Source organism: Panulirus ornatus, chromosome 21 (genome assembly GCF_036320965.1).
Source record: "Panulirus ornatus isolate Po-2019 chromosome 21, ASM3632096v1, whole genome shotgun sequence".
NCBI lineage: Eukaryota > Metazoa > Arthropoda > Malacostraca > Decapoda > Palinuridae > Panulirus > Panulirus ornatus.
Window position 1 is genome coordinate 18,436,358 of NC_092244.1, and position 26,043 is coordinate 18,462,400.

Below are 26,043 nucleotides of genomic sequence, written 5' to 3' on the forward strand. Positions count from 1 at the left end.
AGCTTTGCTCCCCTGAAGCATGTCTCCAGCTGACGCAGGAAGATCTCACACCAATGCACAATCCTGTTTTTTTTGTGTGAGATGAGAAGCAAGCAAGCAAATCATTTCTCCACATCCAAAAATAATCTGCATCACCAACTTTCACCCTTGCTTTTAATGCTTCCATCGTCACAACCGTTATCTTCACTGGTTAATAGAAACCACCTGGAATTTTGGCCAAATATTCTGCTGCCATCCTTTCCCTAATTAGTACAGTTGGAACTACAGTGACTTCAGCCTCTGCAGCTCCACCATCGACGATGTTATGGAAGGGTTCTGAGAGCACCTCTGTACTTCTGCGGTCCATTAATCACCTTACTTCTGTCTTCTATATCGTGATTTCTCCGTTGTCTACCTTCATCATGGCAGACTGTTTGTAAATCGCAATCATTTTCTTCTTCATCAAGCATCTGACTCAGTACTACTCTCATGGCAGTACAGATATGTTGATAACACCCACTCCTGCCTCTTGATCATGGCAGTACAGATATGTTGATAACACCCACTCCTGCCTCTTGATCATGGCAGTACAGATATGCTGATAACATCCACTCCTGCCTCTTGATCATGGCAGTACAGATATGTTGATAACATCCACTCCTGCCTCTTGATCATGGCAGTACAGATATGTTGATAACATCCACTCCTGCCTCTTGATCATGGCAGTACAGATATGTTGATAACACCCACTCCTGCCACTTGATCATGGCAGTACAGATATGCTGATAACACCCACTCCTGCCACTTGATCAGACTTCCAAACTAGACCACCTTTGGCTTTTCCAGATCGAGTGTACGTTTTCTTTCCAAACTGATCCATGAATACTGTATTCCAGACCTCACTGTGGTGGCAACACGTGTTCCACTCGGGGTAAGGCAAACTGGACATATTCTCTGGTAGAGACCATGACATGTCAGTGGTGTACCAGAGAACGTGCTTTCCATAGTTCCAGTGGCCTACAGAGAAGACGGTATTGGACCATTCTCTTCATTTCATATATGTGGTGTGGAGTAACCAGTCTCTCCTTCCCTCTCTGCAGGAAGGTAGAGATGAATGATACCTACACACAAGTAAATCCACAGGCGACCAGTGCGTGACACCTGAGCTTCCTCTGGTTCATCCTGCTTAACTTCTACGTTAGTTTCGTTTGACGACACAAGCGGTTGAAGTAATGGACTCATAATCATTGGCAAATCTCTAAGTGCCTTTGGCCATGCTTAGTCATTTGGCAGGCTTACCATTCCAGTGGAAGTAGCCTGAAGATCGTGTGCCAGTGCAACTAATGGAGGACATAAGCATGTGCATCCACCCAGGACGATGCATAAGATTCTTCCAGCGATCAGCGATAGACCATTTTATTTCCATCATCATCTTGTGTGCGTGCATGTTTGTGTGTATGTGTGTGTGTGTGTGTGTGTGTGTGTGTGTGTGTGTGTGTGTGTGTGTGTGTGTGTCCACTGACAAATGGATATTTTGTCGTCTATCAGACTTCTCCCTTAATTTCAGAGTGGTCAGCATGGTATTGGGGTGTAGAGGAGGTAAATCTGTGTCAGGCGTTAAGACAATGTGATTGGCAGGCTTGAGAGCATTGTCACCCCCCCCCCCCCGGAACAGACGGTTATTGTACCACACTAACTCTGGCTCTGGATCATCATCTTCCACATAGTGCAAAGCAGAAACGAGCCATGTCATCTCCTCCTCCAAGTTATACTGGAGGCTGCTCATGGATCTATTTAACATTTCACAGGGAGTACTTGGTTAATTAATTTCACAGGAAGTACTTAACTAATTAATTAATTGTGTCACCTTTGGAGGGGCACTGGCTCGCTGTTCATCTTCAGTACAACAGTGTTGCTTGACTGACTGGTTGACCGTCACACAGACGGAGTGACTGCATCTCATCTTTGGATACCCGAGGTGTATCTGTCATAGAAACGGTTGGACGGCTGAAAATATCACTCCCATATTGACTAACTTCTACTGCCACAGAAGGGAAAGTGACTCTCGTGCCACTTGCTGTAAAGGACATCTAAATCAAGGTTACCACAATGTGCACTAATAACTCCGCCAGCACCCAGGAGACCCTGAAACGTATGAATATTCTTCACCTGTCTTCAGTTCTCCTGCTTTCCTATATCTTCTGGTCTCACGTGAAGCCGTTATCATGAAGCATATCAATGATTTCCATTGATCCAGAGCCATGAGAGATTTGTTGTGCCAAACCTAAAGAAGTGTAGTCTGATTCAATAACCGTGAAAGCAGTGCCTTTATTGGTCAGGCAAGGATAGTGCTGGCACTGTATTTTCACTTTTGGCTACAAGGTTTCATAGTAAAGTGGGATGTGTCTCGCCACAATAATCAATAGCATTTTCTCTTGTAAAATCATAATGCAACTTGTATGATTGTATTTCGGTTTAGACTTGGGCTGGACCTACTCAGAAACAGCCTAGTTTAACTCTTTCTCACGGAATCATTATCATTACCTTGAATAAGTCTTAAGCGTCTCTGGCAAAAGAATGAGCAGAGAAGGTGGGCCAAGTGAGAATATCCCCTCAAAGTCTCATTCCTTTGTTCTTAACGCTACCTCGCTAACGAGGGAAATGGAGAATATGCATGAAATATATATATATATAAATATATTTCAGAAAAGAAGAGTGAATGTTGGGGTGAAGAAGGTGGTGAGAGTAAGTGAGCTTGGGAAGGAGACCTGTGTGAAGAAGTATCAGGAGAGACTGTGTACAGAATGGAAAAAGGTGAGAACAATGGAAGTAAGGGGAGTGGGGGAGGAATGGGATGTATTTAGGGAATCAGTGATGGATTGCGCAAAAGATGCTTGTGGCATGAGAAGAGTGGGAGGTGGGCTGTTTAGAAAGGGTAGTGAGTGGTGGGATGAAGAAGTAAGAGTATTAGTGAAAGAGAAGAGAGAGGCATTTGGACGATTTTTGCAGGGAAAAAATGCAATTGAGTGGGAGAAGTATAAAAGAAAGAGACAGGAGGTCAAGAGAAAGGTGCAAGAGGTGAAAAAAAGGGCAAATGAGAGTTGGGGTGAGAGACTATCAGTAAATTTTAGGGAGAATAAAAAGATGTTCTGGAAGGAGGTAAATAGGGTGCGTAAGACAAGGGAGCAAATGGGAACTTCAGTAAAGGGCGTAAATGGGGAGGTGATAACAAGTAGTGGTGATGTGAGAAGGAGATGGAATGAGTATTTTGAAGGTTTGTTGAATGTGTCTGATGACAGAGTGGCAGATATAGGGTGTTTGGGTCGAGGTGGTGTGCAAAGTGAGAGGGTTAGGGAAAATGATTTGGTAAACAGAGAAGAGGTAGTAAAAGCTTTGCGGAAGATGAAAGCCGGCAAGGCAGCAGGTTTGGATGGTATTGCAGTGGAATTTATTAAAAAAGGGGGTGACTGTATTGTTGACTGGTTGGTAAGGTTATTTAATGTATGTATGACTCATGGTGAGGTGCCTGAGGATTGGCGGAATGCTTGCATAGTGCCATTGTACAAAGGCAAAGGGGATAAGAGTGAGTGCTCAAATTACAGAGGTATAAGTTTGTTGAGTATTCCTGGTAAATTATATGGGAGGGTATTGATTGAGAGGGTGAAGGCATGTACAGAGCATCAGATTGGGGAAGAGCAGTGTGGTTTCAGAAGTGGTAGAGGATGTGTGGATCAGGTGTTTGCTTTGAAGAATGTATGTGAGAAATACTTAGAAAAGCAAATGGATTTGTATGTAGCATTTATGGATCTGGAGGAGGCATATGATAGAGTTGATAGAGATGCTCTGTGGAAGGTATTAAGAATATATGGTGTGGGAGGCAAGTTGTTAGAAGCAGTGAAAAGTTTTTATCGAGGATGTAAGGCATGTGTACGTGTAGGAAGAGAGGAAAGTGATTGGTTCTCAGTGAATGTAGGTTTGCGGCAGGGGTGTGTGATGTCTCCATGGTTGTTTAATTTGTTTATGGATGGGGTTGTTAGGGAGGTAAATGCAAGAGTTTTGGAAAGAGGGGCAAGTATGAAGTCTGTTGGGGATGAGAGAGCTTGGGAAGTGAGTCAGTTGTTGTTCGCTGATGATACAGCGCTGGTGGCGGATTCATGTGAGAAACTGCAGAAGCTGGTGACGGAGTTTGGTAAAGTGTGTGGAAGAAGAAAGTTAAGAGTAAATGTCAATAAGAGCAAGGTTATTAGGTACAGTAGGGTTGAGGGTCAAGTCAATTGGGAGGTGAGTTTGAATGGTGAGAGGCTGGAGGAAGTGAAGTGTTTTAGATATCTGGGAGTGGATCTGTCAGCGGATGGAACCATGGAAGCGGAAGTGGATCATAGGGTGGGGGAGGGGGCGAAAATTTTGGGAGCCTTGAAAAATGTGTGGAAGTCGAGAACATTATCCCGGAAAGCAAAAATGGGTATGTTTGAAGGAATAGTAGTTCCAACAATGTTGTATGGTTGCGAGGCGTGGGCTATGGATAGAGTTGTGCGCAGGAGGATGGATGTGCTGGAAATGAGATGTTTGAGGACAATGTGTGGTGTGAGGTGGTTTGATCGAGTAAGTAACGTAAGGGTAAGAGAGATGTGTGGAAATAAAAAGAGCGTGGTTGAGAGAGCAGAAGAGGGTGTTTTGAAATGGTTTGGGCACATGGAGAGAATGAGTGAGGAAAGATTGACCAAGAGGATATATGTGTCGGAGGTGGAGGGAACGAGGAGAAGAGGGAGACCAAATTGGAGGTGGAAAGATGGAGTGAAAAGGATTTTGTGTGATCGGGGCCTGAACATGCAGGAGGGTGAAAGGAGGGCAAGGAATAGAGTGAATTGGAGCGATGTGGTATACAGGGGTTGACGTGCTGTCAGTGGATTGAATCAAGGCATGTGAAGCGTCTGGGGTAAACCATGGAAAGCTGTGTAGGTATGTATATTTGCGTGTGTGGACGTGTGTATGTACATGTGTATGGGGGGGGTTGGGCCATTTCTTTCGTCTGTTTCCTTGCGCTACCTCGCAAACGCGGGAGACAGCGACAAAGTATAAAAAAAAAAAAAAAAATATATATATATATATATATATATATATATATATATATATATATATCAAGTGTCACTTGATATATATATATATATATATATATATATATATATATATATATATATATATATATATATATATATATCAAGTGTCACTTGATGTGCTTAGGTTCAGTCCATTGACTGTACGTTGACCTTGATATATCACATCGTTCTAGTTCACTTTATTCCATGCATACCGTGTTTTTTTTTTTTTCCAAAAGAAGGAACAGAGAAGGGGGCTAGGCCCAGTCCTATGTTCTTAACGCTACCTCGCTAATGCGGGAAATGGCGAATAGTATGAAAAAAAAAAAAAAAAATATATATATATATATATATATATATATATATATATATATATATATATATATATATATATATATATATATATCCAACTTGGATGTTTCACCCAAAGATTCCCTTAAAGTGTCGAATAAAAACCCCATCATAACTAAGACATTTGACTATCACGTTAAAAAATAAAAAACCTTGCGTTACTACGCACTTTCATACACTAGGCCAAAACTGGGGTCTGGCTCGCAGACTAATAAAGACAAATATCAAATATTAATCGATACAGTACGTCAATACAGTGGAGAAGACCGGTGAGATACAAACACAGACGAAATAACAGCGTTGAATACAGTTTGCTGAGGCTGATCAAGACGCTGAACGTGTTTAGCTAGTCATTCGCGAGTGTGTGTGTCTCTCTCTCTGTCTACTTCGGCCGGCAAAGGTGCACATCACAGAGCTACACACGGTCAAGATCACAATCACTTGCGGCTGAGCTGCCTGGGCGTTAAACTGTGCCTGGTCGCTGATGTTACGCCTCAGCAACAATATATCTGCCATCGGTTCTGTCACCTGTCTCACACTCCCCAGATTCCCCCCCGCCCCTCCCTTCCCCCCGCTCATTCGCCACCGTCAAACACTGACTGGCAGTCAAGAATGGCAGTGTGCGTGGAGGGAATAAATGGTGAGTTGTCCTACTCTCGCAGTACCACGCAGCCTTAATGGATTTTACGTGTATGTTAAAAGTCGGTCGCTTTTTTTGCTCCGATGGCCCGGGAATCGACGTGCAGAAGTATTTGTAAGGTGGCGCATAAACCACGAAATCATTTAAATGTGCAGAAAACGACTTGAGCTTTGTATGAGGGAATGAAATCCTCCGTCGCCTTTAAATCGTTGAGGTTGTCAGTGATCAAAAAGCCTCGTCTGTGTAGGCTGACAGTAATAATAATGACTGATGTGAATGACAGTCATTCAGGTACGTCCACCATCCTATAGGTCAATATAGCCATATATCAGGCAGGGCAAATGTAGTCAATAGATTTGTAAAGTTTACGGATACTGTCAATAGTGTGGGTAAGGTTCATAATGTTGTTATGTGAGTAATGTAGACAGTTGTTGATATAACTGTTCTTGTTCCAGTTCGGTTACAAGTTGTTGTTACTTTCTGATAAATCAATGCGCTTGAATCATGTGGAAATCGATTTTTTTCCCAGTGTACTGACTGACGAAAGTCGAATCATGGTATATGGCTACCCATACTCTCATACCGTCATGAAAGAATGTATTTCTGCTGCCAGAGGAATATATATATATATATATATATATATATATATATATATATATATATATATATATATATATATATATATATATATATATATATATATATATATATATATATTCCTATGAGTCCACGGGGAAAATGAAACACGATAAGTTCCCTGGTGCACTTTCGTGTAATAATCACATCATCAGGAGAGACACAAGAGAGAAATATAAGTCAGTTGATATACAACGAAGAAACATAGCTAAGACAATAGCATATTTACCAAATGGTGTCCTAGCTACGTCTCTTCGTTGTATATCGACTGACTGTTACATTTCTCTCTTGTGTCTCCCCTGATGATATGATTATTACACGAAAGTGCACTTAGGAACTTATCGTGTTTCACTTTCCCCGTGGAATCATAGGAATATACTTGATCACTCGCAAAACTGTGATCCTTTCCAATATATATATATATATATATATATATATATATATATATATATATATATATATATATATATATATATATATATATATTTTTTTTTTTCTTTTTTTTTTTTTTTTTTTGGCTTTGTCGCTGTCTCCCGCGTTTGCGAGGTAGCGCAAGGAAACAGACGAAAGAAATGGCCCAACCCACCCCCATACACATGTATATACATACGTCCACACACGCAAATATACATACCTACACAGCTTTCCATGGTTTACTCCAGACGCTTCACATGCCCTGATTCAATCCACTGACAGCACGTCAACCCCGGTATACCACATCGATCCAATTCACTCTATTCCTTGCCCCCCTTTCACCCTCCTGCATGTTCAGGCCCCGATCACACAAAATCTTTTTCACTCCATATTTCCACCTCCAATTTGGTCTCCCACTTCTCCTCGTTCCCTCCACCTCCTACACACATATCCTCTTGGTTAATCTTTCCTCACTCATTCTCTCCATGTGCCCAAACCATTTCAAAACACCCTCTTCTGCTCTCTCAACCACACTCTTTTTATTTCCACACATCTCTCTTACCTTTACGTTACTTACTCGATCAAACCACCTCACACCACACATTGTCCTCAAACATCTCATTTCCAGCACATCCATCCTCCTGCGCACAACTCTATCCATAGCCCACGCCTCGCAACCATGCAACATTGTTGGAACCACTATTCCTTCAAACATACCCATTTTTGCTTTCCGAGATAATGTTCTCGACTTCCACACATTCTTCAAGGCTCCCAGGATTTTCGCCCCCTCCCCCACCCTATGATCCACTTCCGCTTCCATGGTTCCATCCGCTGCCAGATCCACTCCCAGATATCTATAACACTTTACTTCCTCCAGTTTTGCTCCATTCAAACTTACCTCCCAATTGACTTGACCCTCAACCCTACTGTACCTAATAACCTTGCTCTTATTCACATTTACTCTTAAATTTCTTCTTTCACACACTTTACCAAACTCAGTCACCAGCTTCTGCAGTTTCTCACATGAATCAGATACGAGCGCTGTATCATCAGCGAACAACAACTGACTCACTTCCCAAGCTCTCTCATCCCCAACAGACTTCATACTTGCCCCTCTTTCCAAAACTCTTGCATTTACCTCCCTAACAACCCCATCCATAAACAAATTAAACAACCATGGAGACATCACACACCCCTGCCGCAAACCTACATTCATTGAGAACCAATCACTTTCCTCTCTTCCTACACGTACACATGCCTTACATCCTCGATAAAAACTTTTCACTGCTTCTAAGAACTTGTTTCCCACACCATATATTCTTAATACCTTCCATAGAGCATCTCTATCAACTCTATCATATGCCTTCTCCATATCCATAAATGCTACATACAAATCCATTTGCTTTTCTAAGTATTTCTCACATACATTCTTCAAATATATATATATATATATATATATATATATATATATATATATATATATATATATATATATATATATATATGTGTGTGTGTGTGTGTGTGTGTGTGTGTGTGTGGTGTGAGGTGGTTTGATCGAGTAAGTAACGTAAGGGTAAGAGAGATGTGTGGAAATAAAAAGAGCGTGGTTGAGAGAGCAGAAGAGGGTGTTTTGAAATGGTTTGGGCACATGGAGAGAATGAGTGAGGAAAGATTGACCAAGAGGATATATGTGTCGGAGGTGGAGGGAACGAGGAGAAGAGGGAGACCAAATTGGAGGTGGAAAGATGGAGTGAAAAAGATTTTGTGTGATCGGGGCCTGAACATGCAGGAGGGTGAAAGGAGGGCAAGGAATCGAGTGAATTGGAGCGATGTGGTATACCGGGGTTGACGTGCTGTCAGTGGATTGAATCAGGGCATGTGAAGCGTCTGGGGTAAACCATGGAAAGCTGTGTAGGTATGTATATTTGCGTGTGTGGACGTATGTATATACATGTGTATGGGGGTGGGTTGGGCCATTTCTTTCGTCTGTTTCCTTGCGCTACCTCGCAAACGCGGGAGACAGCGACAAAGCAAAAAAAAAAAAAAAAAAATATATATATATATATATATATATATATATATATATATATATATATATATATATATCATCCCTGAGGATAGGGGAGAAAGAATACTTCCCACGTATTCCCTGCGTGTCGTAAAAGGCGAATAAGAGGGGAGGGAGCGGGCTGGGGGAGGGGGGTAGCTGGAAATCCTCCCCTCCAGGATTCTTTTAAATTTTCCAAAAGAAGGAACAAAGAAGGGGCCAAGTGAGGATATTCCCTCCATGGCTCAGTCCCCTATTCTTAACGCTACCTTGCTAACGCGGGAAATGGCGAATATGTACGAAAAAAAGAAAATATATATATATATATATATATATATATATATATATATATATATATATATATATATATATATATATATATATATATATAATAGTTCATATGAATCCGCACTTTTCACATAACACAAAATGTCCAACAGCAAGGATTCGAAATCGGCACCATGGACGCGATAAAACGCCAGGAAACAGACAAAGACACACACACACACACACACACACACACACACACACACACATATATATATATATCCATACTTGCTCGCGTTCATCGACTCCCGGCGCCACATATCAGTATCAAAACAAATGCAGAAGTCCACACCAGAGACTAGAGGCATCACAAATAGTGGAGTGTGAGTCAAGCCAGCAAGGATACATGTATACTTGATGACATGTCTGTCATTATTGTGTTATTCATCACCTTGGATGAACTTCCTCTCTCTCCTCCCTTGACCCACGTCATCGCGCTGGACGTCCCATGCGACGCCAACGCCTCCTCCCTCACGAAACATTAGGAGCGTGAGGAGCTGGAGACGGCTATGTCGTCAGCGTTGTGCTTAATGGAACGGTATAGTTCCTAGCGTGGCTCAAGGCGGTGTGCTGCTAAGTCCTCTGTTACGGCGCGTCAACTTTAATGGTTAACTAAACTTGGTAAGTGAAGCCCACGCTCATTACATCACAGCAGCAACCTCCTCCTCCTCCTACCCTCCCTGCAGGATAGGAGGTGCCATCTGTGCTGCAAACCATCAGTCAACGACTTGTAGACCTAACCGCCAGAGGGCAAGTGAAGTTTACTACTGAGACAACACAGATGATGAGAAGCGAAATGCAGCCATGACTTCACATCTCGGTCTACATATCAAACGAACAGATAAGATTTAGAGGTCACTCATCACCTGTATATCCTGGCGGTAAATACAGTTCTCTGATAACAATGGAAAGACACACATGCAAAGCTTGTCGTGCAGAGCAACAAGTTAACTAACTGCTTGCACGAGGATATTGTCGAAGTTACAGAACCCATTGTGATACAAACGTCCTATCACATGTAGAACCAAACCTATCATGCCTGAGTGACAAACGCCTCCCCCTTCTATCTTTATCAACGAGACATAACAAAGGACGGAGCAGAGCAGTTTAGCTCCAGCCGAGGCACTGTGGGGAAGAACCTGCGTCAGGAGAGTCCACAACATGGTCGAGTCATGACGGATGTGGTGCGTTTGGTGTCCCTTATCATCCCTACCCTAGTGGTTCACCTGTGGAGGGAACATGCAAGTATACAAAGCTATCGACTTGTCCTCCATGACAACATCACTTCACCACCGACCTTATCCAACCCTCCGCCTCGCTCGCACCTGGAACATGTTCACGAGACAGATGAACATCAGATCCCTTTCAAGAGATGAAGTCACCAGCTCTCACCGGACTTCGATAAAATCATCTCTAAAATTTGAGTAGAATTTTAAGTTCATGAAGAACCCTTACTACGCATAACAATCACTATGGAAATAGTGATAAGTAAGGAATATCTATTTCGATATTATGATAATATACCGAAAGTAATCCAGGTTAGGCTTCAAAACCAGCTGGGGTGCGATGATCTTCTTATCAGTCTGGTAATAAGCACTCAAGGTGAGGAACGCTTGCTTCTCCTCCAGTCCTACCTTGAGAGAGAGAGAGAGAGAGAGAGAGAGAGAGAGAGAGAGAGAGAGAGAGAGAGAGAGAGAGAGAGAGAGAGAGAGAGAGAGAGAGGAGGGGGATATCCTTCTTAATGGAGTTCTAAAATAGATTTCTGCAAAAATCCTGCTCTTCTGGGAAGGTCACGTTCTCCTGTGAATCTTTCACATTACAAATTCCTGGATTATTGGATGTCTTTCGTCACATTACAAACACTCGTGATAAGATGCTCTCTCATGTTTATGACGAATCCAGTTCTTTAAACAGCTTCCTTCTGTGTAAATCAGAAAAGACTTCAGAATACCTGCTGTAGCCCACTGCTCTACCCAAGACTGAAGTGTCTTGCCAAATATATATATATATATATATATATATATATATATATATATATATATATATATATATATATATATATATATATATATACATATACACATACATATATACATATATATATATATATATATATATATATATATATATATATATATATATATATATATATTCTGCTTTGTCGCTGTCTCCCGCGTTTGCGAGGTAGCGCAAGGAAACAGACGAAAGAAATGGCCCAACCCACCCACATACACATGTATATACATACGTCCACACACGCAAATATACATACCAACACAGCTTTCCATGGTTTACCCCAGACGCTTCACATGCCCTGATTCAATCCACTGACAGCACGTCAACCCCGGTATACCACATCGATCCAAATCACTCTATTCCTTGCCCTCCTTTCACCCTCCTGCATGTTCAGGCCCCGATCACACAAAATCTTTTTCATTCCATCTTTCCACCTCCAATTTGGTCTCCCACTTCTCCTCGTTCCCTCCACCTCCGACAGATATATCCTCTTGGTCAATCTTTCCCCATTCATTCTCTCCATGTGCCCATACCATTTCAAAACACCCTCTTCTGCTCTCTCAACCACGCTCTTTTTATTTCCACACATCTCTCTTACCCTTACGTTACTTACTCGATCAAACCACCTCACACCACATATTGTCCTCAAACATCTCATTTCCAGCACATCCATCCTCCTGCGCACAACTCTATCCATAGCCCACGCCTCGCAACCATACAACATTGTTGGAACCACTATTCCTTCAAACATACCCATTTTTGCTTTCCGAGATAATGTTCTCGACTTCCAAACATTCTTCAAGGCTCCCAGGATTTTCGCCCCCTCACCCACCCTATGATCCACTTCCGCTTCCATGGTTCCATCCGCTGCCAGATCCACTCCCAGATATCTAAAACACTTTACTTCCTCCAGTTTTTCTCCATTCAAACTTACCTCCCAATTGACTTGACCCTCAACCCTACTGTACCTAATTACCTTGCTCTTATTCACATTTACTCTTAACTTTCTTCTTTCACACACTTTACCAAACTCAGTCACCAGCTTCTGCAGTTTCTCACATGAATCAGCCACCAGCGCTGTATCATCAGCGAACAACAACTGACTCACTTCCCAAGCTCTCTCATCCACAACAGACTTCATACTTGCCCCTCTTTCCAAAACTCTTGCATTCACCTCCCTAACAACCCCATCCATAAACAAATTAAACAACCATGGAGACATCACACACCCCTGCCGCAAACCTACATTCACTGAGAACCAATCACTTTCCTCTCTTCCTACACGTACACATGCCTTACATCCTCGATAAAAACTTTTCACTGCTTCTAACAACTTGCCTCCCACACCATATATTCTTAATACCTTCCACCCAGCATCTCTATCAACTCTATCATATGCCTTCTCCAGATCCATAAATGCTACATACAAATCCATTTGCTTTTCTAAGTATTTCTTACATACATTCTTCAAAGCAAACAACTGATCCACACATCCTCTACCACTTCTGAAACCACACTGCTCTTCAACAATCTGATGCTCTGTACATGCCTTCACCCTCTCAATCAATACCCTCCCATATAATTTACCAGGAATACTCAACAAACTTATACCTCTGTAATTTGAGCACTCACTCTTATCCCCTTTGCCTTTGTACAATGGCACTATGCACGCATTCCGCCAATCCTCAGGTACCTCACCATGAGTCATACATACATTAAATAACCTTACCAACCAGTCAATAATACAGTCACCCCCTTTTTTAATAAATTCCACTGCAATACCATCCAAACCTGCTGCCTTGCCGGCTTTCATCTTTCGCAAAGCTTTTACTACCTCTTCTCTGTTTACCAAATCATTTTCCCTAATCCTCTCACTTTGCACACCACCTCGACCAAAACACCCTATATCTGCCACTCTATCATCAAACACATTCAACAAACCTTCAAAATACTCACTCCATCTCCTTCTCACATCACCACTACTTGTTATCACCTCCCCATTTGCGCCCTTCACTGAAGTTCCCATTTGCTCCCTTGTCTTACGCACTTTATTTACCTCCTTCCAGAACATCTTTTTATTTTCCCTAAAATTTAATGATACTCTCTCACCCCAACTCTCATTTGCCTTCTTTTTCACCTCTTGCACCTTTCTCTTGACCTCCTGTCTCTTTCTTTTATACATCTCCCACTCAATTGCATTTTTTCCCTGCAAAAATCGTCCAAATGCCTCTCTCTTCTCTTTCACTAATAATCTTACTTCTTCATCCCACCACTCACTACCCTTTCTAATCAACCCACCTCCCACTCTTCTCATGCCACAAGCATCTTTTGCGCAATACATCACTGATTCCCTAAATACATCCCATTCCTCCCCCACTCCCCTTACTTCCATTGTTCTCACCTTTTTCCATTCTGTACTCAGTCTCTCCTGGTACTTCCTCACACAAGTCTCCTTCCCAAGCTCACTTACTCTCACCACCCTCTTCACCCCAACATTCACTCTTCTTTTCTGACAACCCATACAAATCTTCACCTTAGCCTCCACAAGATAATGATCAAACATCCCTCCAGTTGCACCTCTCAGCACATTAACATCCAAAAGTCTCTCTTTCGCGCGCCTGTCAATTAACACGTAATCCAATAACGCTCTCTGGCCATCTCTCCTACTTACATACGTATACTTATGTATATCTCGCTTTTTAAACCAGGTATTCCCAATCACCAGTCCTTTTTCAGCACATAAATCTACAAGCTCTTCACCATTTCCATTTACAACACTAAACACCCCATGTATATCAAGTATTCCCTCAACTGCCACATTACTCACCTTTGCATTCAAATCACCCATCACTATAACCCGGTCTCGTGCATCAAAACCACTAACACACTCATTTAGCTGCTCCCAAAACACTTGCCTCTCATGATCTTTCTTCTCATGCCCAGGTGCATATGCACCAATAATCACCCATCTCTCTCCATCAACTTTCAGTTTTACCCATATTAATCGAGAATTTACTTTCTTACATTCTATCACATACTCCCACAACTCCTGTTTCAGGAGTACTGCTACTCCTTCCCTTGCTCTTGTCCTCTCACTAACCCCTGACTTTACTCCCAAGACATTCCCAAACCACTCTTCTCCTTTACCCTTGAGCTTCGTTTCACTCAGAGCCAAAACATCCAGGTTCCTTTCCTCAAACATACTACCTATCTCTCCTTTTTTCACATCTTGGTTACATCCACACACATTTAGACACCCCAGTCTGAGCCTTCGAGGAGGATGAGCACTCCCCGCGTGACTCCTTCTTCTGTTTCCCATTTTAGAAAGTTAAAAAATACAAGGAGGGGAGGATTTCCCGTCGCCTCTAGTCGCCTTCTACGACACGCGAGGAATGCGTGGGAAGTATTCTTTCACCCCTATCCCCAGGGATTATATATATATATATATATATATATATATATATATATATATATATATATATATATATATATATATATATATATATATACGTTGAGATGTATAGGTATGTATGTGTACGTGTGTATGTGGGTGGGTTGGGCCATTCTTTCGTCTGTTTCCTTGCGATACCTCGCTAACGCGGGAAACAGCGACGAAGTATGATAAAATATAAATAAAATAATATATATAAGCCTAAAAAGAATTATCATGAAAAAGTTGTTCAGTCGTTCGTAATTCAAAAGTAATGCGAAGAACGTGGCTAAGAACTGTACCATTTTTTCGCAAGACAAAACGAGACTGAGCATCCAAACCACAGTGCAAGACAGGAACGCGTACCTAAAACGTAAGCAAACTCTGAGGACATGGAAATCTTACCCACTTTTTTTCTCATTTTTTCCCCCACCGTGTCTTGTGAATCACTGGTTCAGTGACTCATTCCCGTGGGTTCTGAACCTCCCAAGCAAGACGCAAGGACCCTTGAGCAGAGGGTCACGACTCTTGGGTATGATGGCCTGATCTTCAGCCTGATCTTCGTACGGGTCACGTCAAAGGCCCGGGTCCTACTGTCGTCTGCCACAGGATAACTCTGGGTGTCACCAGCTGAGGGCACCTCACTGGACGTATCTTACACATTACCGTCACAAACGAAGTTCACCATTTCTTTTTCCTTTACGTTTCTTGACCAATCGGGAGAGAGCTTGGAAGGAGTAACAGTGTATATAGATCCAAGTGAGATAGTGGAAGTGATGGGTGACCTAAAAGGGTGGCTGGGGGGGACAGTTAGAAAGGGCAAGGTGGTGTATGGGGGTCCTAGGTTGCAAATGTCCCTGGTGAATGAAGTAATACGTGCATTATGTACATCAGCAAGTATGCACATTATATAAGTTCTCTAGACATAAAGATGTTCATCTGTACACGTGGCACAGATACGGGTCACAGCGAGCAGACTGAATCATAATGGAAGGAATCGTGATAATCAGGATGGATAATAAGGGATCTAGGAGGGCGTTTGTCAGATCATATACGGTAGTGATGTACAGGTTAGATTGGCACAGCCCGAGATAGTTGAAAAGCTGAAAGGATCCGAAACTGTTCAGGGTATGATGAGAGTGATCTGAAAGCAGGTTAAGGTTTATCTACTTTAGGTTGCTACCGAAGTGTGCGGAACATCATATATAGGGTATTGTAAAAAAGGTACAGCATGGTGGAATGAGGACGTTCAAAATGGATGAAAAACAGTTTAGTGTAGAGAGTAGAAAATCCTGAACACAAGATGTAGAATGATGGGACATACCAATAAAAGTTGAGCAAACGAGGATCTTAGAAAAAAAATACATGAATCGGAATTTAAAAGAAAATAGCAATTCATTCTGGAATAAGAGTGGAGGTGAGATGTGTGTGTGCGTGTGTGTGTGTGTGTGTGTGTGTGTGTATGTGTGTGTGTGTAAAGTGAAAGCATTTTAGACAAGGGTGGGATAACGCTCGTAACAAACGATGAAGTTTATGAGAGAAGGAAAGAATAACTTTACACAACTGATTGTCGATGACGATGAAAGAGACCTATCCATTGTTGTGCTATGAATAGAGGCGAGGAGAGGGAGAGGAGTAAGTAAATGGAAGAGGAAGACAATACAAAAGGAAGAAAGTAATAAACGAGCGATAAAACTTTTAAAGAATGGAAAAGCTTGGGGTATAGATAGAATGGTAAGCGAGATGGTGAAGTGTGGAGGTGAAAATGCTGTACAGTGGATCTGAAAAGTTTGTGTGGAAGCATAGAAAAGTGGCCAGGTGCCTCAAGACTGTACTGTATAAAGGATAATCAAAGTGAGTGTGATGATCATAATGGAATAAGTCTCTTTTTCAGCATAGTTGGCAAGGTACATCACAGAATAGTGAATGATCGAGTTACAAGGATTTATGAATCCCTTAATGGTAAAAAAAAAAAAATAGACGGTTTAAGAAAGGACGAGAGCGTGTAGAGGTCAGGTGTTTGCACTTGGAGACGTAGTGGAGAAAGTCTTAGGTGGAAAGAAAGGTGTATACAACATAAGTGGGTTTATGAAAGTGGACAGGAGGAAATTCTAGGAAGCTTTGGATACATGGTGTGCATGGAAGGCTGTTAAGAGCTTTTATATTGGAGGTAACGCATGTGTGTGAGAGTAACCGGGGTATGAATGAACAGTATGAAATGAATATAGGTGTGCGTCAAGGCTGTGTGATATCAACTTGGATTATTCAACAGATTTAGTCTTTAGAAAAAAAAAATCCTTGTGGTCACTGTGAGAGCGAGTGTGGTGCGAGCACTTCTGTGTGTGAGAGCCAGTGTAGTGCGAGCACTTCTGTGTGTGGGAGCGAGTGTAGTGCGAGCACTTCTGTGTGTGGGAGCGAGTGTAGTGCGAGCACTTCTGTGTGTGGGAGCCAGTGTAGTGCGAGCACTTCTGTGTGTGGGAGCGAGTGTAGTGCGAGCACTTCTGTGTGTGGGAGCCAGTGTGGTGCGAGCACTTCTGTGTGTGGGAGCGAGTGTAGTGCGAGCACTTCTGTGTGTGGGAGCGAGTGTAGTGCGAGCACTTCTGTGTGCAGTTAATGCTATGACGACAGCTAAATCAGAGGGAAGAGATGGAGTGAATGTATGCATGTTGAGGGGAGCATGCTGACGGAAAGTGAATGCGAATAAAATGAGGACTGTCAGCTTTGTGCTCATGGATGTTGTGGATGACATGAGAAGTGTGGCTGTGAAGTTCAGTAAGGATGGTATCGGGAAACCTTCATCTGGAAGGTGAGTCATGTAAAGAGGAAAAGTAAGGCGCAACCAAAACTATAGTTGAGCAGAAAAAAAATGAAATGTAGAGTGTGCAGGAAATTTTGTATGAACTTGACCCAGCGCCAATGGACGTCTGTGTATATTGGTCAGGACACGTCAAAACACAATAAGAGTAATTCGTAAAGATGAACAATTTGAATGGTACAGTTGGGATAATGAGAAGAGACAGAATGAAGACATGGAAAGGCTATGTGCTTGGAAGTCACCAAAAAAGGCTCATGGATGAAAGTCATTTACGAGAGTATGGTGATGCAGAACGTATGGTAGATGAGTGGCTGGTCAAGAAGACAGATATCATACTAGAGTATAAGGTTGTTAGAGGATAGGTGGACCAAGGGAGAGACAGACAGACAGATGCAGTGAGGGGTGATGATAGGGCCAAGGATGTATGAGATGTCAGCTTACGAGTCAACCCAGCGTGTGTAAAGTGATAAAAACCAGACGTACTTTTATAAGTGTGGAAGTTCTTGTTTCCCTTTAAACACCGGGCATGGTGTGTGTGTGTGTGTGTGTGTGTGTGTGTGTGTGTGTGTGTGTGTGTGTGTGTGTGTGTGTGTGTGTGTGTGATCGCGCAGGGGGTTGTATGTTGGACATGATACACCTCACGAAAACTCGGACTGGAGTAAAGATAACAGATAGATAAACTGATAGATAAACAGATAGACTCATTGGTAGCTAGAGAGCTAAAGAGACAGATAGATTTATAGACGGTTACACAGACAGATAGATGATAGGTAGACAGACAGATAGGTAGCTAGATAGATAAAGAGACAGAAAGACACAGAGGCAGGATAAAAACATCCAAAGATGATGGATGGATAGATAAAATAAAGAGATAGATAACAGGTACACTAATCTAGTGAACTGAAATATGGCAACCCTGTCGGCGGGGGTGGATGGGAAGGACGGAGACTGACCTGGTGATCCTTCCTGCTGGTGACCCACGAGTGCAGTAACTAGTACGAGCAAAGCAGCGTCAGGTGCAGCAAGGGAGGGTCTTGCTTCTGCATAAGGCCATGCAAGAAGTGCCTTTGAAGTCTTTGAACACATTTTCTTTTTTAACCATTAAGTGCATGAATCTGGTTTTTTTTTTTTCTATCAACTTTTCACCTAATGTATTTCTCCTTTACCCCGACAGGTGGCGCCCCCTGTGGCCATCGGCAGCTGCTGGTGATGCTGGTGGGGATGACAGTGCTGGTGGAGGTGCTAGCGGGAGTGTTGGGGAACACTCACCGGTGACTCTCCAGCTCCAACGCTCCTCCATCTGTACCCTCCAGTCTCCACTCCACTCTGCCCCGAACTGGAGTCACAATAGACTGTGTTTAAGCTGTAAAATGAGGAAGCTAGTAGCGGTGTTACCCCATTTTAGGTCATGCATTTCCAAGTCCATTTCGAGAGTATAGTCTACGCCCGCCCGGCCATGACGGTACGACCTCTGAACACGACTTGTACGACGACCCAGGCGTTGGAGAGCCTGGCTGTTGCCCTGGTTCTTAAGGGTGGGATCAAAGACCAGGCCATTTTATACGCCAAGGGTCGTAACGTCGTGCTCGGGGGGCCGCACCTTCCGTGCTCAAGGGCGAGAGAAGCGGCGAAGGTCGAGGTTCCAAGTCGAGTTTCAAGATCTGAGAGGCTGCAAATGAGCTACTGATGAAGAGCCGGAGCTTCACACGATTTACTTCAAGTTCGGAGATGTTTCGTTACATACGTTACTCAGTTACTGTACATAAGCGTCCAGCCTCCTGTGTGTGGCAGAGTGACTCGTTCACGCGTAGGAGGAGGATGATGTAGCATTTCCAACTTCCATATAATCCGTGCGAGACAGATAGATAGATTTAACCATACTGTAAGTGATATCATTTTATACTATAACATATCAGTAAGTCCAGAGTCACTGGCCTGATGAAGTTCTTGGTGAGACTCACTCTTTATCTCGCGAGGCGTTGGTCTCGTAGGGTTCTCGTGAGGTTATCGACTCGCGAGATGGTAGCCTCTCAAGGTTTTGGCCTCATGAGGTCCTGGTCTCGTGAGGTCCTGGTCTCGTGAGGTGCTAGCCTCGTGAGGTGATGGCCCGATGAGGTCCTGGTCTCGTGAGGTGCTGGTCTCGTGAGGTGCTAGCCTCGTGAGGTGACGGCCCGATGAGGTCCTGGTCTCGTGAGGTGCTGGTCTCGTGAGGTGATGGCCTGATGAGGTCCTGGTCTCGTGAGGTCCTGGTCTCGTGAGGTGCTAGCCTCGTGAGGTGATGGCCTGATGAGGTCCTGGTCTCGTGAGGTGCTGGTCTCGTGAGGTGCTGGTCTCGTGAGGTGCTGGTCTCGTGAGGTGATGGCCTGATGAGGTCCTGGTCTCGTGAGGTCCTGTTCTCGTGAGGTGCTAGCCTCGTGAGGTGACGGCCTGATGAGGTCCTGGTCTCGTGAGGTGCTAGCCTCGTGAGGTGATGGCCTGATGAGGTCCTGGTCTCGCGAGGTCCTGGTCTCGTGAGGTCCTGGTCTCGTGAGGTGATGGCCTGATGAGGTCCTGGTCTCGTGAGGTCCTGGTCTCGTGAGGTCCTGGCCTCGTGAGGTGACGGCCTGATGAGGTCCTGGTCTCGTAAGGTGCTGGTCTCGTAAGGTGCTCCAACCTTTGTCATAACGAGACCGACTGCAGCTGTCAGAGGGAATAGTACACATTTGTAACATCTGTTATTTTCACTTCCATTTTGTGTGTGTGTGTGTGTTTGTGTGAATTTAGGTGAGACACTAATGTTTTTCACCTCCATCAGTAGCTCTCTTAAAGCTGATGCCGCAACATGACAGGCGGCCAGTGATGCAGTCTTGGGCATGAGTGGCACTGTTTGCTGTGTCCCCGCTTCACGTCTGGTAAAAAAAAAAAAAAAAATTGAAGAATAGATCCATAGCCTCATGATCGCTTTCACTTACTACCTTCTAGAGTCTGTCTTAAGGATTCAGGGGGACACAGTCTACGTGTATTCCAAGAGGCCAAAAAGGGATCCAGATCTTGGTGTTGGTGGATTTACGCTTATTTGCTGTTCCGTTGATGAAGATTAACCCAATCTTAATCAAATTTTCTCTGTTCATTGTTTTGTTAATCGCACGTGTATTAAGAGTCGATACCTTACGTCATACGAGAAGAAAAAAAGAAAAAAACGATCGGAAAATCTCGATGGTTCAACGAATTTTTCGCTTCAGGTTCCGGGACCCTTAAAGCCGTCGCGCGACGGTGGCGACTCCGTACCCGGCTCATCACCACGTCCTGCAGGGGAGCCATGACGCCTTGTAAGCCCTCACGTTACAGTGTGGTCAAGGGGTGTGGGGCATGTAGGATGGGAGAGGCTGCGGGAGGTTGCTGAAACCAGGGGATTAGAAGTACGACGGTGCGACCCTTGAAGACGATGCCGGTGCGACCCTTGGGTCAGGACGAAAGACGCGCATCGTTGTGGTCAAAGGTCGTGCCTTCGTGGTCAAGGGTCGTACCGTCGCGGTCAAAGGTCGTACCGTTGCGATCAAGGGTCGTACAGTCGTGGTCAAGGGTCGTACAGTCGTGGTCAAGGGTCGTAACGTCAAGGTCAAGGGTCGTACCGTCGCGGTCAAAGGCCGTACAGTCATGGTCAAAGGTCGTACCGTCGCGATCAAGGGTCGTACAGTCGTGGTCAAGGGTCGTATCGTCGTGGTCAAGGATCGTACTGTCCTGCTCAAGAGGTTAAAGGATCATCTGACACTTGCATATCCCTGACATATCCCTGACCTTCACCTGTCCCGTGTCACTGTATACAACTCGTCCCCTGTGCTGCCTCCATCCCCACCCTCTACCACAGCAGCCTCCCTGCCACGTCATGTAGGGAGGCGTGGGCCGAGGTGGTGGGGGTGGCGTGCTTGCCGAGTAAGTCACTGGGCTTTTGTTCTTCGGCCGAACCCTTATGTATAACGACCAATCAGCGCTCGGAGGGCAGTCAAGGCTTGACACCACTGCCGACGAGGCTGTCAAGCCGGTAAGGGACACTACTGAAGGGCAGGACAACACAGGGTCACTCAAAGCAGCAACAGATAATATCAGGAACACATGAATGAAAAACATTGAATGAAAATACAATTATGGTCAATATACATAATGTTAAAGAGATAGGGATACAAAGAATCAATATTAAAATAGTGATACCAATTCACATGCCGTTTCAATTCTAAGATTACCAAGATATTTTTTGCTCCCCTATTGAAGATGTATACAGAAAAAAAAAAAAAAAAAAAATATATATATATATATATATATATATATATATATATATATATATATATATATATATATATATATATATATATAAAATGGGTTCGAAAATAAATCTCTGAAGACATTACATAGGAGCTCCGTCAGTGAGTGTGTAGTTGTGGAACAGCATGTGGAGAGGTGGGTCAGTATGTAGGGTGGGGGGGTCACTGTGTGGAGTGGTGGATCAGTGTGTGTTGTGGTGGGTCAGTGTGTGTAGTGGTAGGTCAGTGTGTGAAATGGTGGGTCAGGGTGTAAAGTGGTGGGTCAGGGTGTAGTGGTGGGTCAGTATGTGGAGTAATGGGTCAGCGTGTGGAGTGATGGGTCAGTGTGTGGAGTATTGGGTCAGCGTGTGGAGCGGTGGGTCAGTGTGTGGAGTGGTGGATCAGGGTGGTGGTGGGTCAATGTGGAGAGAAGTGGGTTAGTGTGTGGAGTAGTGGGTCAGTGTGTGGAGTGGTGGGCCAGCGTGTGGAGTGGTAGGTCAACGTGTGGAGTGCTAGGACAGCATGTGGAAAGGTGGGTCAGCGTGTGGAGTGGTGGGTAAGTGTGTGCAGTGGTGGGTCAGTGTGTGCAGTGGTGGGTCAGCGTATGGAGTGGTGGGACAGCGTGTAAAGTGGTGGGTCAGCGTGTGGAGTGCTGGATCAGTGTGTGGAGTGGTGGATCAGTGTGTGGAGTGGTGGGTCAGTGTGTGAAGCGGTGGGACAGCGTATAGAGTGGTGAGTATGCGTGTGGAGGTGTGGGTCAGCGTGTGGAGTGGCGGGTCAGCATGTGGGATGGTAGGACAGCATATGGAGTGTTGGGACAGCGTGTGGAGTGGTGGGTCAGTGTGTGGAGTGGTGAGTATGAGTGTGGAGTGGTGGGTTAGCGTGTGGAGTGGTGGGTCAGCGTGTGGAGTGGTAGGACAGCGTGGGAAAAGGTGGGACAGCGTGTGGAGTGGTGGGTCAGCATGTGGGATGGTAGGACAGCATATGGAGTGGTGGGACAGCGTGTGGAGTGGTGGGTCAGTGTGTGGAGTGGTGAGTCAGCGTGTGGAGTGGTGGTACAGCGTGCGGAAAGGTGGGTCAGCGTATGGAGTGGTGGGTCAGCGTGTGGAGTGGTGGGTCAGCGTATGGAGTGGTGGGTCAGCGTGTGGAGTGGTGGGTCAGCGTGTGGAGTGGTGGGTCAGCGTATGGAGTGGTGGGTCAGCGTGAGGAGTGGTGGGGTCAGCGTTAATGAAAAGCTTCGTTTGGCCCAAGTGCGGATGCTGGGATGAAAGGGGCGTAACCCTCTCATACCTTGGAGCCATGTGGCATGTTAGTGGTCAGGAAAATATTAGAACCACACCAGCTGAAGTAAGGGAGCACAGCGGCGCCCGCACTCCCGCCCACCGGTAATGTGGTGAAGGGAATATCATATGTCTATATAATGAAGACAGTTTGAATACATGTGTTACTTCTTTCTAAATACATTTTGTCTCATTTAGTCATCTAATTCCAAGGGGGCATTGTTTTTTATAAACCAATACACACACACACACACACACACACACACACACATATATATATATATATATATATATATATATATATATATATATATATATATATATATATATATGAAACCAAGAGAACATTTGTATTATGATATAATGCTGCTTTACAGACGACAGAAGCTGGAGGCCACACATTAATCCGGTGCTAACAGAAAATATAACTATCTTCATATATGATAATACGATAAGAATTATACATTAAGATATCGTTTGATGAGCAACACAGAACAACAAACATTCTTTTTTTTTCCCTGGGAGAATCAAAGAAGAACATAGAATGAGACAACATCGTCTGTTCGTTCTTATTTGAATTTCAAGTAGGATCGAATTCAAATCACATGCAGGAACGGGAATATTTCTTGGGATCTTGATGCCATGCGTGATGAAAATAGATTAGATCGTAAGTAATACCGCGTAATGTGGACGGAACATGTACGCCATGATGATGAGAATTCATTAAATGTTCCCCTGTGTGTGTGTGGGCGGAGGAGGAGGCCCAGGGTTGTGGAGCCATGCGAGCAATCTGCTGTGCTAGCAGATGACACGTCTCGAGATGGACCGACTTTCATCCCAGCGCTTGAGCAGCACTTGTGTTGTTACTGACGCCTGAGCAGCACTTGTGTTGTTACTGACGCTTGAGCAGCACTTGTGTTGTTACTGACGCTTGAGCAGCACTTGTGTTGTTACTGACGCTTGAGCAGCACTTGTGTTGTTACTGACGCTTGAGCAGCACTTGTGTTGTTACTGACGCTTGAGCAGCACTTGTGTTGTTACTGACGCTTGAGCAGCACTTGTGTTGTTACTGACGCTTGAGCAGCACTTGTGTTGTTACTGACGCTTGAGCAGCACTTGTGTGTTGTTACTGACGCTTGAGCAGCACTTGTGTTGTTACTGACGCTTGAGCAGCACTTGTGTTGTTCCTGACGCTTGAGCAGCACTTGTGTTGTTACTGACGCTTGAGCAGCACTTGTGTTGTTACTGACGCTTGAGCAGCACTTGTGTTGTTACTGACGCTTGAGCAGCACTTGTGTTGTTACTGACGCCTGAGCAGCACTTGTGTTGTTACTGACGCTTGAGCAACACTTGTGTTGTTACTGACGCTTGAGCAGCACTTGTGCTGTTACTGACGCTTGAGCAGCACTTGTGTTGTTACTGACGCTTGAGCAGCACTTGTGATGTTACTGATCACTGATAAGTAAGCTGCCGTCTTCGCTGATGATTATTTCATAACTTGAGATGATGCGTACATACATGCGACCGATTTCGAATAAGTTTGAAAGATAAAACTAAAGTCCAAAATGCAGGTTAGCTTAATAATGTGTGTGTGTGTGTGTGTGTGTGTGTGTGTGTGTGTGTGTGTGTGTGTGTGTGTGTGTGTGTGTTCTGCAACACGATACTGTCTGTCAATCTCAAAGCGAAAAAGAATATATTCTTTGCTAGGCTATAAGAACAGATGATATGTCCCGCTTCCTTCAGTGACTGACTATCCCAAGTGACGACGCAACATGGGAGGCCGTTGCACTCATCCCCACTCCCGGGGTTCCAGCTTCCCGCCGGGGACATTCACGATCTCCGGCGCTCATGTCTGGTCCTCCCATGAGTCCCTCCAGCCCACACTAACGATACCAGAGACCACATCTTAAAGTCTGTCGGCTGTGAATAACAGTGTGGATTGCTTTAACCCCTTAATCACGACGATACGACCCTTGAACACGACGGTACGACCCCCGAGCACTACTGTACGGCCCGTGCCGTACCCTTGAACATGACGGTACGATCCTTGAGTACGTTGGTATAACTCCATGGCTGTACCATCCAGCTCAAGGGAATAAATATGAACGCTTCAGTACAAGAACAGTCATGTGGCAGAGGAGCGAGGGCGAAAGTCGAGTGATTTTAAATTTTCTACTTTCATCAGCTTCCCCTTCACCTACGAGATGTATTGTATAACCATAAATTAGTTAATATTTTAAGGCCATGTATGTAGTCGCTTCCCGCTGCTGCTGCTGCTGCTGCACCGACAGACTCTCTCTCTCTGTTTACTTTCGAGTGCTACGCGGTGTTGCCATCTGAAGCGCATCGTGATATTAGTGTTAATAAAAATAAAAGAAGAAGAAGAGGTCCCATTAAAGGCTAAGCAACGAATACTCCTTGAGGGTGTGGCCTCTGCCCACGCCAGAGGAGTGTGAGAGGTGTTCTAGCTCTGTATCTCTACTCACATCAACTGTTTGACGACTTGTAATTAGTAATTTAAGTCAGAACGAATATCCATGTTTATCATATATGTAACCTGTAATTACCATATGGACTCCAAATATTTGATTCATAACTGTGGTGATCTTGTTTATGATGAATGATATGTCGTTATTCAATGTAAAATGGAATAGCATGCATTCCACCAGCTGTGTTAATCTTACCTGTTCATTGGCTTAATTACCACGGTGACAAATTGGGCAGTGGACGAAAAG

General features: G+C 44.1%; 1 protein-coding gene across 1 annotated transcript in view; it reads left to right on the forward strand.

Annotated features, from left to right (window-relative positions):
- Positions 1–23,619, forward strand: part of LOC139756394 (junctional adhesion molecule 2A-like) — a 474,666-nt gene extending 451,047 nt beyond the window's left edge. Inside the window, exon 6 of the mRNA XM_071675804.1 lies at positions 18,926–23,619. Coding sequence (XP_071531905.1) covers positions 18,926–19,026 — 101 coding nt within the window. The 3' untranslated portion in view covers positions 19,027–23,619. The remainder of the gene's footprint in view (positions 1–18,925) is intronic.
- The last annotated feature ends 2,424 nt before the right edge of the window (positions 23,620–26,043 follow it).